At 43.3% G+C, this 17,907-nt stretch overlaps 1 protein-coding gene across 4 annotated transcripts in view; it reads right to left on the bottom strand.

The window, feature by feature from the left end:
- Positions 1-17,233, bottom strand: part of DHRS3 (dehydrogenase/reductase 3) — a 34,893-nt gene extending 17,660 nt beyond the window's left edge. Inside the window, exons 1-2 of one of the 4 annotated variants that reach the window (XM_009906737.2) lie at positions 17,154-17,233; positions 9,910-10,401 (exon numbers count right to left, since the gene is read on the bottom strand). In XM_009906737.2, coding sequence (XP_009905039.1) covers positions 9,910-10,104 — 195 coding nt within the window. In that variant the 5' untranslated portion in view covers positions 10,105-10,401; positions 17,154-17,233. Of the gene's footprint in view, positions 1-9,649; positions 9,766-9,909; positions 10,402-12,934; positions 12,954-17,153 lie in introns of those variants that run through there. The other 3 variants (XM_054175947.1, XM_054175950.1, XM_054175949.1) reach the window with 3 other exon arrangements.
- Positions 17,234-17,907: the final 674 nt, after the last annotated feature.

Here is a 17,907-nt window from a genome sequence, read left to right as displayed (position 1 = left end):
AAGAGCATGTTTAATTCATTTTAAAATGCAGTAAAAAAAGCCTATATCTCAATGCTTCAGATAGAAATAGTTCTGCTAATCTGAGACAACTTTTTCCTAGCCTGTGCCAGCCTCAGGACACAAAAGCAAACAGAAATACACAGCAGCAGCTTTTACAAGTCACTGTAGGTGATGAAACCACACAAATAAATATGGAGATGAATCACTTCAGGTAGGTAGGGTGAAACATCATAGACCAAAACCATCTTGTGAACCATGACATTCAGAAAAGCAGTCTTTTTCCTTTCTTTGGTACATCTAAGACCAAGATCCCAGAATCACAGAATAGTTGAGGCTGGGTGGAACTGCTGGAGGTCATCTGGTCCAACCCCCCTGCTCAAGATCATACACCCCATCTACAGCTTTGAGCAGGTCAACTCTCCTTCTGAATTTGACTGCCTCCTCTACAAACTTTCCAGATCTGAGCCTCTGTATTCACTTTTAAGGCCACTATCCCCATGTCACCACTCACCTTTCAGTTAGCATCAGACCACCTACTGCAGCCTTAATGTCCCAGCACTGATTTTTCAAAAGCCTTTGTTTTGTACCATCCCTCTGTAAACATTCTCTAAAGCTCTTTAGTGTTGCTCTCCAAATCTCACCTTAAAACTTCCATTGCTGTGATGCCTTTCTAGAAACTTAGAAACTGAGTAGATGAGTGGTGCTGAAATCACTTATTTCACAACCCCCATCAGTGCAGCCTGCTGTTGTGTTTCGGTTTGCATCTATGTTGTAAGCCCTGACCTAGCCAGCCTCTTTTCTCTTGTCTTCATACAGCACATTTAGCATCTTTATGCTAAATAATTTCTGGTGCATGAGTAGCTTTCTAGGCACTCTAACAGCAGTTATAACCTCATCTTTCAAACTTCCTTCAGCCTGCTCTAGCTGTGGATGTCCCTGCTTACTGCATTGGGGTTGGATTTAATGACCTTTAAAGGTCCCTTCCAGCCTTGTGCATTCTATGATTCATTCCATGGTTTTATGGTTTCCTACAGCACTGACACAATCCTTGCATTTTGTGGGAAGCTCATTTAACTGCCTCAATGCCAGTCCGTAAGTGATTTAAAAAGTGCTAGATTTTGGTGTGCCAACACACCACAGTCTCACTGGGGCAGTATTTTCACATGACATCAGTGTATCCTGATGTGAGATGACAAGCCTGTTCCACTTCTTGTTAACATTATTTATTCTCCTTACAACATCCCCAGTAACAAAAGACAGGTATGTTCTAAATTATAAGCGAAAGCAGCTCCAGCCGGAACGCTGCTGCACAGACATCAACAGATCTGATATCTGATAAATCCTGGCTGTGCCTGCCAACCAGAGACACTTACTCAGCATGTTATTCCATCTGCTGCCCTTGGCACTAGCACACAGAACAGGCTTAATGCCATCTAAGCCTGGGACTCGAAACAAGGGTTCTTCGGCCCATCCTTAAATTCAACCAACAAGGAAGCCAACTGCCAACAGGAAGCCATTAAACAAAGTTGCTGTCAGTATATAATCTTTAGAGAGAGAGGGGGGAAAAAAAGCCTTTCCAGAGACCATAAAGCAGCTCAGGCAGATCTCTGTGCTCTCACAGTTTACCAAAAGTTCTAAATTCATATATTATTTTGTGTGACATGGAAAAACACTCCCTCCCCAATTCTTTTCACATTCTTCTTGTTAGTGCCGAGTTCTGACATGCTCTAATAGTTTGCTGTAAGATTAAGTGCTTAAATATAATTAAGATTAAAGTAACCATCATTAAAAAGATGCCTGAAACTCTTCAGTTTCTATGTGGGAACTGAACAGTTCGTTTTTCCAATGCACAGCAGGAGAGATTAATTACCTAGAAGCTGATATTTGCACTCTGGGTAAATATTCTCATCACACAGCAATATCTGCAACATGGAAAATGCCAAATCTCTTTCCCACTTTGAGCCCTGTCAGACTGACTTTCCAGAATGTTTAATTACTCATTTGCATTTGAACATTACTACAGAGATATCCATGGACTCTGTGTCATTCTGGCATCTCCACAGGGCACAAAAAGTGTTCAGGATGTGGACAGATGCTCTCTTAGCACTGGAATCTGAAAAGACAGATGCAAATTTTACTGAGCCTTTTAAGAATTATTATGCACCAGGCCAACTCCACATCTGGTTGAGCTGTGCTTTTGCATACTGCATTTGCATTGGGTGAAGCACATCAGAACTTCAAGCTCTTTCATAAACACAATTTTAAAGGCTTTATGATTTCATTAGGTTAGATCATGGTGCCTGTTAAAAACAAGTACTTGGTGATTAATCGTATTCTATGGAAAACCAGTTCTCTCAGTGCTGAAATGATGTAATTTAAAAGCAGCTCCTTTCCTTATATCAGAACTAATCTCCTCTGGGGTGGCCAGATCAGGTCTATTCATGTTCTGAACTCAAGAAGGAATTGCAAAATACAGTTTCAGAAATCAGGTATTACTTCTTGATGACTGGCCCAGCTGCCAGTAAGGGGTCTGGAGCACAAATTCTGTGAGGAGAAGCTGAGGAAAGTAGGGTTGTTCAGCCTGGAGAAAAGGAGGCTGAGTGGAGGCATTCCTCCTTTCTACAGCTTCCTGAAAGGAGGTTGGAGGAAGGTGGGTGGTGGCATCTTGTAAGTACTAAGTGACAGGACAAGAGGAAACAGCCTCAAGTTGCACCAGGGGAGGATTAGGTTGGATATTAAGAAAAATGTCTTCCTTGAAAGAGTTGTCAAGCTCTGGAGCAGGCTGTCCAGCGCAGTGGTGGAGTCTCCATCCCTGGAGGGGTTTAAAAGATGTGTAGATGTGGTTCTGAGGCCATGGTTTAGCAGTCAGCTTGGTAGTGTTAGGTTAATGGTTGGACAAAATGATCGTAAAGGTCTCTTCTACGATTCTATGCTTTAAAATCTGACAAGCAACAGGCAGGACTTACTGAGTTTACTTCAGATGTGCTGTCTCATCCCTTCCCCAGTCCTCCAGCACATTATCAGCAATGACACAACTTTTTACATGACAATGATTTCTAGGTTTAGAACGCTACAGCTCTTCTGGGTGGAACTCTGTGGCAGATTAAAACTCCTGAATTTGATGAAGAATTTGATGTCAGGGTCTTCTTTAGAGATGAGCTAACTTCAAATACAGTTTAGTAAGAGTATTCTGCAGGTTCTGAAAGTGAAATCAGAGATGAATGTTTGAGAATGTGTTCTTTGAGTTTAAGAACTCTTACTGAAATCCATACAAGATACTGAGAGCTTTTGTCCTTTCTACACCTTAAAAAAGGTCACAGCCCTGAATGACTCAGCATCAGCTTCAGTGTTTTGCCCTCACTTCAGGAGAGGAGTATTCATTTCATTTCCAGCTCTAATAACAAAACAGTTAATCCTTTATCATATAGCATTGGCATATGTTATAAAGAAGTGTTTAAAAGGTTTATACTAATTCATACAGCCCAGGACAATAATATCTCACCAAAAGTCAGGAAGACCGAAGGGCAATATTCCTAGAACTACAGAGGCAGTTTGTGGAGCTGATGTGGGAGGAGCATGCCATTGTAAAAACTCATTTCAAAACTTGCCAAATTTTCCATTACTGGGAATGCAAGGCTAAATTCTAAGACCTGACACCATTTTTTTACATAACCTCTCTGCAATACTCTCATCCTAGACACAATTTATAGCCTGAAATCTCATGCAGCTAAAACTCTCTAAATTATACAAGGCTCTTTGGCACCTGAAATTCCTCTGAGGTTTTCAGTTCTGTTGAATTTAGTGGAAAATAAGGGAAACTGGTTCCAGGTTTCAGCAGCAGTGTGGATTTTCACAGCTCCCATCCCTTCCTTGGTGCTCCTTCCTCCACTGACTTCTTACCACCATCCCAATTATAATTGAACTGAAAGAGAAGCGCATGCTCAAACGAAAAAGACATCTTCCTGAATGAAGACATTAAGGTCTGACTTTGAAAATGTTGGGAAATAATGATGGAAAGAACAGTTGAGATGTCAGTTTTGAGGTTTCTTCTTTGTAGCCTGAATAAACCAGGAGCCATATAAGCAAAACACAAGCCAAGACAAGAGCAAGCAAAAATCTCTGATCAGTTTTCAAGTAGTGCCTTCAGGACCTTTATTCACTATCCCAAAATAATCACTGTATTCCTGCCTTTGTGGCATTCTACAGCTGCCCATTATGTTGCCATCCTGTTCCAAGTACCTTGCAGACAGAATTGTCTAGACTCCAGTGCTGACAGAGCGAGGTCATGGCTATCAAGTGGTGCATTCCATGCAGGACTGAGGTTTCCGTTTCTTGTTTGTCTTGGTGATCCTTGCTCCTTGCCATCTAGGGAAGGCTCCTGTCTGTCCTGGTGTTCCAGACTGCTTACCCCATCCTCTGCACAAGCATGCAAACCTCTGAGTTGCAGAGTCTCCTGCAATCCAGGAAGTGAATGTCCAGAGGACACATCAGTGAAAGGAGAGATCTTTGGGTGGATTTCTGAGGTCATTGCTTGCACAGTGACGACTGTGAAGAATTCTCCACAAGGTTAATGGGAACTGTTCAACTCTCCTCTGCAGTGCTGTCACACTAACACAAGGCCAGGGCTGCCCCTAACCCATTTGGTATTTTGGAGACATCTCTCATGCCAAAACATTCCTGTTTCCCTAGAAGCCCTCTTGGTCATTCATCAATAGCTACAGTTACCAAAAAGGCAAACATACCACAGCTGGAGGGAGGCAGGGGAAAAAGCAAACCAGGAGGACAAAATATACATACTTTGAAAGAAACTGAGGTCACAGAAATTATCACAAAGCAGCACTAGAAAAGCACTGCTGTATGAGCTCCCTATAGCTATGCTACTGAAGATCCCTGTTGCTGATTTCTAAGCCCAGAGACCTCAATGTAAATAGAAAACCTAATGAAAATCAATGGCTTTTGAACCAATCTCCCAATGGGAAAGGCCTAAGAAACAGTTCCCAAGTCACTGCCAGATAACCCTGAATACTGAAATGCATACTACAGGCAGAGAATCTGTTTCTATCCTGTAATTGTATGCTTTTCAGTTACTTTCATTAGGTTTTGGTGACATTTAATAATTCAGAATGTCTAAGAATCAATCATCTCTTTCCCGTCAATCAGACTTCAGATAAACAACCTGAGAACAAAGTGAATTTAAATCACAGGGAAACAATTTAGACATGAAGGAAATGCCCTGTAAGAAAACCTACCAAAGAGCAAGACATACAAATGACATATGAATTGCTGGGGATCATCAAAACCAGGGCTGACAACTCTCTGGCAAGGGCACTATGATAGAATATGTTGTAGGAAAAGCAAATAGCTTCAAGAAAACCAAAAGCATTTTCTAACACTAACCACCAGTGAATGAACCCATTCAGCCCCTACATGCCCCTGACCACTCACATATGTAAAGGGTTGTTCTTTCACACAAGAAATATTGTTCAAGGGGCCCAGTTTTCCCAGTATAAACTTGATTATACAGTATATTCTTTGCAAAACACCATCAGACTTTGGAAGTCGTAGGCATTAAATCATAAACTCATAAAAATCTCTCCTTCTCCTGTTTCATTAACACAGATACACTCTGCCAGTTTGGCTAACCACAGAACATCAAAAGCCTTAACAAAGCTACCAGTGTGTGAGACTGAGGCAGAGGTGATGCTTTACTGGTCAAATACTTTCAAGGTCTAGCCAAAATTCTCAAGAGTTAAAGCCAACAACAGTGAAAAGTTTGACTTTTGCAAGCAACTAAGAGGAACCCCAAGCAAAAAGGCACATTTCTCTGGCAATTCAGCAGCAGCAAAGTAACTCCTCAGCTGCCACTTCAGAATCTGGACACATCTCTGAGGAACAGCAAGAAAGTTGGATTACAATATTTGAGTAGTCCCAGAGAAAATGCAGTGCTATTCATCCCTCATCATAACCCTAGCATGTCCAGTATCAGCTGTAAACCACCCTTCTCTGCATACAGCACACTGAGACCTTTTTGGGTTTTCTGGAAGTGCTGCAGGAACCATTGAAACCCAGAGTGAGCAAGTAGCTTTTGAAAAGTTCCACCTGAAAGCATGGATTCTTTGACCTCTCAGTATACACTTGAACAGATGGATGATCTAATGATTTTCCCCAGTACTTGACACTTGTGAGACTGCACCCTGAGTACTGGGTTCAGTTTTGGGCCCCTCATTCCAAGAAGGACATTGAGGTGCTGAAACAGGTCCAGAGAAAGTCAAGGAAGCTGATGAAGGGTACAGAGAACAGGGCTGGTGAGAAGCAGCTGAGGTGGTTCAGTCTGGAGAAAAGAAGGCTCAGAGGAGAACTTCTGGTTCTCTACAACTGCCTGAAAGGAGGTTGGATCCAGGTGGGAGTTGGTCTCTCCCAGCTAGTGAGTAATAGGAAGAGAGGAAATGGCCTCAAGTTGCACTGGGGGAGGTTTAGGTTGGATATTAGGACAAATTTCTTTGCTGCTTTAGGGTTGTCAAGCCCTGGAACAGCCTGCCCAGAGAATTGGTTGAATCATCCTTCCTGGAGGTATTTAAAAGACATGTAGATGTGGTGCTGAGGGACATGGTTTAGCAGTGGACTTGGTAGCGGTTGGACTCGATGTTAAAGGTCTTTTTCAGCCTAAACAATTATGTGGTTATATGATTGAAGTCTCTCATTGTCTAAAAGTCCCTGGTGCTCCTAACTGGAAGCCTCAGAAGATACACACTTGTGTAACTGAAAATACAACTGATGCCACTTTGTCCCCTTACTGGTCATTTCATCAGAAAGGCCAACGAACAACCATGAGAAAAGAAACATCACCTTAGAAGAAAATATTTCCTGGACATTTATCTGTCCAGCTCATGTTTGATGGACAGTAGCAGAGCATAGACTTAAAGGAATGGAGGAAGAGAACAGGAATCAGGATGGATTTATGCCATCATGCCCAAGAGACTTCTGCTGGATTGAGAATTTCAGTCTCCAGGATCATCTATCAAGCAGAAGACACCACATTTCCATTTGCATAAACCCTCTTTTGATTTATTTCTTGCCATGTTCCTAGCTTTAAATGCAAGATCAAATTTTACAGTGAAAAAGTTGCAGATGTGACAATCTGTAACCTCACTGAGATGCAACACTTGTCGTCTCACGGGGAAGCTGCTCAGACACATCTCATTTTGTGACTCACACAACCAGCCCCTGAAAATAAAGATGAAGTGTAAGATGAGATGCAACCCAGTGCAATTATCAGAGGAAATTTCCTATACCACCAGCCTCAACTAACCTATCTTGGAGAAGATTCTAATCTCAAAAATATGGTTATATATCGCCGCCTACCTCCAAAACTCCGCCACTATGTCTGTGTGCGCAGGCGCTCCGATGACTCTCCCAAGATATACACTGCACACCCACTATACATGTCACTAGAGGTTTCCATTCACCTCTGTGGCACACTCTGCTCAGCCTCAGAATGTCAGGCCTTTGGTGAAAGTGTTTCTCTAAACTTGGAGTATCGCCACCTGCTCATCAGAATCTGTTCTGAGTTATTAATTCTGATCAATACTTCAAGCTTCGCGTGTAACGGTAGGACAATTAACGGAGTAAGACAACAGGAAAACAGAAGAGTTGTTTTTCACAAACCTTACTGCAAGATGACTTGCTAGTCACTTGAAACATTTTTTTTATCCTTTTTGATTGTCTAAGGAAAAGCATAGAATCAAAGAGTGGTGCCAAACAGAGGTCTTGCATTCGGCGTGGAGGCTGCGTTGAATTCTCAGAGTTAGGGTTGAGCAGAGAAAGCAGGAAAGAAAGAACATCTTACAGCAAAGGGAATGGAAGCTACCACATCTAGGTAGTAATTCTGCAATTAAAAATGTTAAGGAAGAACAGAATAAGCCCACTGTAGTGTTGCAAGGAAAATGTGCCACTGCCAGAGAGGATGCAAACTTGCTGAGTGCCATTTTTGACCTACTGCACAGCCATGAGAGAAGTGAAAGGAGAATCCAGTTCAGATTCACTAAAAGCAAAAACTGAAACACCTTGATGACAGACATGGAAAAAAAAACCCCACAAGGCAAAACTCTCCAAAGTTCTAAACAATAACTAGGAACCACACAGGATTTCCAAATGTCATGTGAGTCAAGTACAAAGGTTTACAGCAATTATTCTCATTTATTCTTCCCTTTCCAGATATGTAGAGATTTTGTAGATAAGACACAAATGAACTAGAGGCTGTAACTGTTTACAGCCATTTCATCCTCAGCTCTACCTCTTAGGCAGCTCCCTCTCCTTGTGGCCCATGTCACCTGGTTCATTCGGGCTGGCTGCCATTGTTCAGCTTCCAGCTCAACTGCAGCTCAGCAGCTCTTGAATTAGCTGTAGAAATGGTGGTACTTCAATAGCGGAGCTCAGCATAGCAACCAAGGACTAAATAAATAAATAATGAAGCAGGGTATTCTAGCAGATAATATAAATACACTTTCAGCAAATTGCTTGGGTCCAAAGGGCAGTCAATTTGTTTGCTCTGTTTCCAAGAATTTGTAAATCTCAACAGGGTGTTTAAACACAAGCATATACAAACATCAAAGTTCAGTGCTGGCATATTTTACACCTCCAAGTTGTATGCCAGCATAGCTCTATACCACACATGAAAACTGCAATGCATGTGTAAGGAAGTGACAAAATACTACCCCAAACTAAATGCAAATTCTTCTTTAAATATCCTTTCATTCCGTGTCTTTCTTCTTTATTCTCTATTTACTCCCATTCATCCTCTCTCACAGGGAGATTTATGGGGCTGTCTGATTTCATGATTCCTCCCTTTCATTACTTATAAAGAGGGAGAGGAAACTTTAAATCTCAAGCCACATCTCAAATGTGGGGGGTGTGTATTCCTGACTGATTGACTCATATGGAGACACCTGTACTTAGGAAAACCCAACCTTGCAAGGTAAACCACCAGTTCCTGAATTAGAGAATGGACACACCAGCTGCACTGGCATTTCTAGGCTGCTGTGCAGACAGACCAGTCTCTCAGCCTCTCTCCCATTCCCTCTTATCCTAAAGGAAAGGTGCAAAAACAGTCTCCGAGCTCCTACTCATATTGTGCTTTTCTTCTTTGCTGGGTTCTCATTCATCTTACCTTTGAACAGTATAGGGCTGGCCAAAAGCAAATACAAGGGACTTCAGAAAGCACAAGAAATCAATGTGTGAATGGCAAATCACCGGGGTGGAGCTGGACTCTCCTCCCTGCTTCTCCTACAGAATGCATTACTACGACCGAGACCCAGAGCCCTCCTGCACGCAGCACTCGCCCCTTTCCAAACCGAGCCCCTCTCCTCTGGGGTGACACGTGTGACAGGGGCAGGCTGGCTGTGCCTAAGGAGAGCTGGAGATGTGCTCAGCCTGAAGGGCTGGAGCCAGCAGCCAGCTGCCCCTCTTGTTTGTACACAGTCCCAGCAACCAGCGCTGCCAGGAAGCAGCCTCGTAAACAGAAATGCAAGTGAGCGCTAGCTTCACGCTGGGAAGCACGCAGCTCTCCTCGCCCTGCCACAGGAAACCTCGGCTGGAGCGTAAACCTCTCCTTTGTCACCAGAGGAGACTTCCCGAGGGGCCCCTTTCTCACCTTCACGTTTTCTTGGATGAGATGGGGAGAGACAGGACGTAGGGAAGGAAGAATGGGCAACTTCTGACATTAAGTCAAGGTAATGGCTCAGCACGGCAGAGATTTTCCAAATGAGTGCCCCTACTCCCCTTCCCGAAGCGATCCCATCAATCCCACCCAGAGGGGAGGGCAGAGGCTTTTCAGTCCCGAGCCGGAGCGCTCTCCTGTGCGGCAGCAGCAGGTGGGAGCTTTCTCCCCCTCCCCGTCACGCCGGTGCTCACCTTTCTGGCTCCTCGTTTAGCAAACTCCCTGGCCAGATGGCGACCGATGCCTCTGCCCCCGCCGGTGACCAGGACGTTGTCCCCGGACAGGTCTCGGAGCTTGGACGGCAGCACCATGCACACAGCAGCTTTCACCACCAGATAAACCATCTGCACGGGGAAGAGCAACAAAGCGCCCAGCCACTTCCAAATCATCCTCTTGTTCCAGGCAAGTCAGGAAGGCAAAATTCTCTTCCAACCTTTCACAAAACCAAGTTAACAGAGAAAAAAAAAGCCAATTCCCTTCATGCACCCCCAGATGGGTGACAAGTCTTCAACCCCCTTCCAGAACTTGGGGGCCAGCGATCCTTGGACTGGAAAAATCCTTCTTTCCCCCTAAGAAAAATCGGGGTAGGAGTAAAGTAGTGCAGAAGACCAAGTCACTCCCCTGCTTCTTGCTCGGTGTCCTCTGGGATTGTCACATGCAGGTAAAACGGTTTCCTTGCTTTTTAACTGGAGGGCAGTTTTTTTAAATTAAAAGAGAGAGAGAGGGGGGAAAAAAAGTAAAAATTAAAAGCAACCATACATCCCTCTGCTTCAAAGGCCGACATAAAAATCCAGTATCCAAATGGAAGGTTTTTATACTTGGAAAAATAAAATCAAGCAGCCTATGTCTCCAAATTTCAGCCTGCAGTGCCTTCCAGGCAGCTCATTGCTATTCTTAGACTCAGGAAATTGCTTAAATAAGACAGAATTGCCAGGACCTTCTTTTTAAGAAAGGCTCTATTCAGGGCAAGATTGTTGGGTTTTTTGTTTTAATATCTATAAATATCTATAGACGTTCTGTCCTGAGCCGGCTGCAGAGGCTGAGCTGATAATCGCCTCTCTCTCCCCCTCTCCTGTTTTTTTTTCACTTGGAGTGCCTGTGATCACAGAGCAGGAATGATGCCGTGCACTATTTCAGCTCTGGCTCTTACTCATTTCTGCCTATTGCTCCCTCTGCCTATCACAGCCGCGGCGCTGGGGAGTTTTTATACCCCATTAAGCCTGATTGACAGTTAAAGTGTTGGGGAGATTTCAACTACTGTTTCTGTGAGTGGCTGGCGCTGCTCTCCCCTCCCCCAGGGCGCTCTGGGAGCCGCCGCAAACACACACAGCACACAGCGACAGTCACACTCTCTCTCACACACACACCAGTGACACACACAGAGAGCACACAGCGACAGTCACACTGACACACACAGAGCACACACTGACACACACACACACACCAGTGACACACAGAGCACACAGTGAGTCTCACACGCACACCAGTGACATGCACACAGAGCACACAGTGGTAGTCACACTCTCTCACACACACAGGACACACACTGACACACACATCACACGTGTGCACCACACACTGACACCATCATACACTGACCCTCCCTCCCCCCAGACACACTCAGTGTCAATCACACACACACTCACACAGGCACACCCAATCACACACACACACTCACACCCAATCACACACGCATTCACACACATGGACATGCACACATGCTCTCACTCACACACATGCACACAGTCCTCTCACACAATCACACAATCACACACTCCCACACTCACTCATTCACTCACTCACTCCCACACTCCCACTCGCAAGGCTGAGGCTGTGCTTTCCCTGTGCTGCAGGCTGGGGCTCGCTCTGGGCCTGCAGCTGGAGCTGAGGGCAATGGAAGCAGCCAGACAGCCCCTGCTCCTGCCCAGCACACCCACAGCAGAGAGCAGGGGCTGTGGTCTGCCCTGAGCCCAGGAGGAAGCAGTTCCAGGAACAGTCAGGGTTAAGGCTGAGTTCAAGGAGCCAGCTCTGCCTCTTGGGGCTCTGGCAGAGAACTGCTTGCCCAAGATAAGCTGCTGTGGAAGGCAAAACTTCTGTCAGTCCTAGATTGCTGGGCTGGATCTAGCCTGGGCTGATAATCACCAAAATCCATTACCATTGGAACAATTTTTATAGACAATATGACAAGTCATGGATTTCCCAAGCTGGAAGACACATGCATTGCTGCAAACTGGTGATTTAATGGTGGGGCAATAAAGCAGGCAGGAGGACAACTCTCACAACAAAGGCTTGGGTTTTCCCTCTCCTTTTCCAAGACATTTTTTCCCTGTTATGAGGGCAGAGTGGCAGCACAAGGTGGTCTTCATAGCATGTTAAACTATGGCACTTTAAACTATGTTGTAACAGGAGAAAGGGCAAAGTGTATTGCCAACTAGGTCCCCTTAGTCGTTGTTTGCATTGTTAGCCATTAGGTAGGCAAGTTCTCTTTGCAGTTGTACTGATGAAGCATTTCTGAGGCAGATCCAACTGCACCTTGAACTGAGAGCTGTTCATGCACAATTAGCTGTGGCAGCAAGCAGAAATATACTAATATGCAAAGCCTCGAGGTTGTTAGATGATACTCAGGGATGTCAAACCTCACATTGCTGTCTTCACAGCTGAGCTGGAAAGACCCTTGGCTTTACGACTACAGGTATCATCAAGAAGTGCCAAAACGACTCCAACCCCACGTTAACGCAGGAGGCCTGGAGCTGTATCCACTATCCTGGGAAGCCATCTAGTGGTGCAAACCAGAATTGCTGAGAAATCACAAACTCCCAAACACCGCCGACTTCTTCACCCCTCGATTTACTAAAAGCACCGCTGCAATGGAAGTGTACCAGTCCAGGCATCTGTACGCAGGCAGCCAAGTTATCCTGCACACCCAGTATTAGTGAGTTAGGAAGCTGGATCCCTTTGAAAACTAATTCCATGTTATGCTTTGGGATCAAACAGGTATTTTTCACAATAGGTGTTGGTCCAAGCAGCCACATGGTTAACAGTGTTCAGGGGTTATTTGGTTGCAAAAAAGAAGAGCAAGTGAGTTTCTGCTGCCACCTACTTCTGAACCCTCTATCACAGAATTTTTTCAACACTAAATATGAACAATGTCTCAGTCCTTGAATTTCAGATCTGGTAAAAGTTTCACAAAACTTAGCAAGAAACCTGCAGAGTTCTTACCTTTAAATGCCAGGTTCCCTCACATGCAATAAGCCACATGACTCTCACTGCATCATCACAGAGGATCAGAAGAAAGGTTTTTCAAGAGAAGAAATGAAGTGTTCTAACCAGAAACGGTAAGTCCAAACATAGTGTTGGAATCAGGTGGTATTCCCTTAGCATAGCTGCATCTGAAGGCACCAGAGCTCAGAGAATTTCCATTGCTGCTTGGCAGCATTTAGCACCTCTGTGTGTTTTTACAGTAATACCTTCAGAAATGGAGCTAGGGGAGCCACCTGGCAGTACAATTTTCCTCTCAGTCCAAAAAGTCTGTCGGGGAGACAGAAATTACACAGAGAGCTCAGTGTCTGGTTTGAACAAGAATGACTCAAGTGTCTGGACTGGGAACAAACATAACAACTTTCTGGTGTGGAAATAAGGAGCAGTGTTAAAAATAAAAATATATGAAGTTCATCAAAATACATTTGATTTTTTGGGTGTGTGTTTTGTTTGTTCCTGAGTTCAGTCTCTTTATGCATAAATCATCACAGACACATCTAAAATAGAAAGGTCAGCAATATTACAGGTCCCTTCCAATATGCAGCATGCTGGGATTCTGGCATTCTGTAACAAGTAGTACCTCATTCAGTCTTGGCCTCCACTTATCTGTTTAAGTTCCTGGATCTGTATTTCTTACCAAAAGTGTAATATATCTTTATGTCAACTCTGAATTGATAGGTTTAAATGTAGATTGTCCCTGAATGACCCATTCCTGGGACCACAGTCAAAAGATGTGTTTATGCTCTCTGATTATTCAACCACAATAGTGCCTAACTGTAGTAGTCCAGCTTAAAACTGAATCTGTTGCTCATATTTAGGTACAGCCTCCCTGGGCAACCTATTCCAGAGTCTCACCATCCTCATACTGAAGGCTCAAGTTAAGTTTCTAAATGCTTAGATCTTGAAGTTGCACCTACATCTATTGGCAGAACTCAGAATTTGTTTGCAGCCAAGTTCCAGCAAACTTGCAACTCTGTTCATGCAAATGAAGTTGCTGAATTGCAAGAACTTCTGAAAGGAAAAGGAGCTGGAGATTAGAACTGTCCTCAAGGCATATCTGAAGGCTGTTTTGACAAACAATTCTGTATTTTCAACTTAAAAACCCAAACCCTCCACCACCCAAATATATGCAGTATATTGGTAAGCAGATGTGAAAAACCTGGGAACTCAGAGCAGCACTGTTACACAATGGCAAGTCTGTGTTCCTGGAGCCTGGAGTAATCCCACTTTTTCACTTCAGTGCAGGGTTCTTGACCATGGACAATCTATCACAAGCACAGATTAAAACTAAACCTCCTTTAAAAAAAGCAACCCTTTTGCCAAGCTGATCTGGTTATTGTTACATAAAGTACTGCTGTCAGATTTGGATAAATCAAGAGCTAAATTTTTGTGCTTCTTGATTTCATTCTTCCCTTGAGTTCACATTTTCCATTTGAAAGGATTCCCAGGGGTTCTATGATTTCACACTGCCCTTCTACATACTATTAAGTCTAGTCTGATACTGTTGCCCTGTAAGTGGAGTTTTGCCATGGACTAAGCTCAAAGGGACCAGGTTTCTGTTTAACTTCCAGCCTTGACAGAAAACAGTCTGTGTCCAGCCTCGTCTGAGAAGCTACACTTGGATGTCTTACTGTTTTCCCAGGGTCTCACAACAAATCAGTATCATGAATAAAGACAGAACAAAGGTCCTACTAAGTCAAAATTCTAGATGACACCCATCTCTAGATTCAGTATGTGCAAAAATAATTGTCTTTCTAAGCAGAAGTGCAGTGTTTTCAAAGTGCTACCTGGAATTCAGACAAAGGGATGCAACATTCAGCACGTGGCACTTCCCTCAAATGCTTTGTCATTTCGTGTTAGTCTGTCACTTGTACCAGCTGCCCTTCCTTATCCTCACCTAGCTTTAATCACAAGCCAATTCTGTCCCAGTCTGTTAGCCTGCTTCTTCATCTGGAAGAGAGAACAATGACACAATACCACATGTAAACAGGAATGGAGTGACTACCTCTTGTCAAACTGGCTCATCTTACATTGTCTTTGGTACCTTTTCCTCACTTTTATGCCAGTCAATATTTACCATTCCTTCTGACTAATTACTTAGTCCTGACAGAATGTCACAGACACACCAGGAACTAGGGGGGCAGAAGCAGTAAGCCTGTAAGGCCCTCAAAATATGAGAGGCTTATTGTTACAAGAGTCTAAACTGAAATCCTACTAAGCCAATGTGACAGGGATTTAGACAGAAACAGAACAGTAGGCTAAAGCCTGTATTAAGGTGGCACTGGAAGCTTGTGAACTAGCTCAGGGAAAGCCCTCTAGATGTGTTCCCTGAATCCTCTCTACCAATGCCTTTTTGAAGAACTCAGTGCATGCAGCTAAAATGTCTTTGCAGAGTTATTGGTTCACTAGTACATAGAGGCAAAATTCAAGTCACAAATTTCCTCAACTTATGTCCTAGAAAGGAATCAAAAAAGAGGAGGAATGTTAGGAAGAGAATGTTGCTGTCAAAGGCAAGCTTTTCTAGCTGGAAGGCTAGGGTGGATCAGCTTTAAGTACATGAATTGATGTGGAGGAAAAAGATCACATAAACTGGTGATGGAAAGGTAAGACCTCTGGAGAGATTCAGCTGAGCTAAGAGAAGGTGCAGAGGGATGCTGGGTTTTTCATTCAAACAGAACCCACAGCATTTTTGATGATGGTCAGTGTGAGGCTGAGGTTTGGATTGTTAATAATTGATCTCGGTATTTCTAGAACTTGACCCACTGTAGCAGAAGAGACACAAACTGATGCATTACCTTCATGTAGAGATAATTCCTTGAGATGAAGCACTTCAGCTGGTGCTGGCAGGTGCTGAATCACTTGCCATTACCCTAGATATTGGTATCACTAATCTTTCAAGGGAAGAGCAGTTCTGGAGGAGGAAAAGGACAAGCAGAAGCAGGAAGATGAACAGGAGAACAGCAGGAGAAAAAGGATGACAAACAGGAAGGAGGCTTCCAAAGGCCAGCGGATCCTTAACTCATTTATGGGGACTGCTGCCTTTTTAAAAGGTATTTTATCTTTCCTGGCATGTACAATGGCACAGGGCAGTGAAGATCAGCTCATTTCTTTGGAGGAAGAAAGATCTGTTATAACTATAGCATCCAGATGTTTCCTAGAAGCTAGCCTGTAAAACAGATGAGATGCTCTCTCATAACACTCATCCCTGTCCTCCAATTAAATTTGTCCAACATTATTTAATAAAAATAAAATCCCCTAAACCAACCAACCATAAAGGCCAAGAATCTCTCTTCCCAGGACTACCTCCCCTCCAGCTTCTCAGTAGATGCTTGGCTTCTGGTCTGAAAGTCTTAATATCACGGGAGGAACAAACTGTGTCTACTGGGAGCTCCCAAGTGGAGCATTTAAATCCACCACAAACAGAATTAAAAATTAATAAAGAAGAAATCTCTTTGAACTTTGATTTGTCACACTCAAAAGTATATTTATCTGGGGACATTCAGAACTTAAAACCTATTAATTTGAGGATGGATTAGTAAAAATCATTAAACCTCAACCAAGCTATTCCTCCTCAGAACACAAAAGTAGCTTTGCCTTATTTTATGTTAGAATTTTAAAATCATTCAGGATGATGCACAGGGCCCCAAAGGTCTGCATGAAGAGGTTGGGAGGGGCTCAGTTAAGTGTCCTGCACCTCACAGTGATGAAAGAGATCAATTATTCCCCAGCTTAGTCAAATAATTTGAGTCAGTATTGGAAAGATGCCTAAGATGATCACAAGCTCCAGGCCTGCTGAGTTAAGCTCAGAGTTCCATGTTATAACTTATGTGGATTTCATGGTTTTCTTAACCTTAACATCTATTTCTTTCTTTGTTTATTTATTTCCTTTAACCCACATAATTCAATCAGTTGTTCTGGCTGACTTCCACTGAAGTGAACAATTCTGTGATGAATCCAGCCTGCCCACTCTTACCATCCGGTACTTTATCTCTTATGACTCACGTTGTTTACTCTCATTCCACACAGCTAAATATTTGTTTACCCTATTGATTAACTCCCATTAGGGTTTCTATCTCTTTCCTATAATGCTTATCTTGCATAAAAGGGATTTTTGTAAGCAGATGTAATTCATAGTTCATCTGCTTCTTTAAAAGTGTAAGAAGAGCTAGAAAGGACTCACCTTATTTTAGTCAAGATCCTGCTTTCCAAGGGAATGTCACTGCAGGTTTCTTAGCCAAAGGCAGAATCTTACAGTTCGAAACAAGAAGTATTTCTCTTCTGTGACCACAATTACAGCTTTTATATGGGGTTTAAAAAGGGATATCTGGGAGATTAGTGGGGATAAAGAAATATTTCAGAGTGTTCAGGGGATAAGCATAGGTTTCACTGATTACATGAAGCTGAGCTGATGTTTGTTCCCATTTTACTTTTCCCCATAGAAGTTTTTCCCAGTCAAACAGTGGAGAGAAATCATGGTGTTGTACCTGCTCACTCATTCCTGTACTATCACCACATCTACTGGTACAAGTCATAAGGTCTAATCATAGCCTAAATTACAACAACGGATAATGTAGAGTTATCCTGGGGGGAAAACCAGCAAATTATGACATTGCACAGACATCAAAATCCTTTCTGTTGTACGAATCAGAATAGATGGTTAGGACCAAAGATGTCCAAGTTTCCCTCTGATATCACTGGCCAGAGACCCTTGCTGCACACTCAGGTAGGGAGCTTCCAGGTAAAGTGATAACTCTGAGAATCTTTAAAAGCAAAATTCCTTTCAATGTGCTTCAGAACGTATGTTCTAACTGCTTGGGACAGCTGTCTGCCTCAGCAACACAGCAGGGCAAAAAGAGATCAGCACTAAGCAAAAAGCCTTTGAACTGAATTTCAGACCTATTCCACGAGCAGAACCATTAGAACGGCTGAACACA

Source organism: Dryobates pubescens, chromosome 33 (genome assembly GCF_014839835.1).
Source record: "Dryobates pubescens isolate bDryPub1 chromosome 33, bDryPub1.pri, whole genome shotgun sequence".
Lineage (NCBI taxonomy): Eukaryota > Metazoa > Chordata > Aves > Piciformes > Picidae > Dryobates > Dryobates pubescens.
This window is presented reverse-complemented; position numbering and strand designations above follow the sequence as displayed.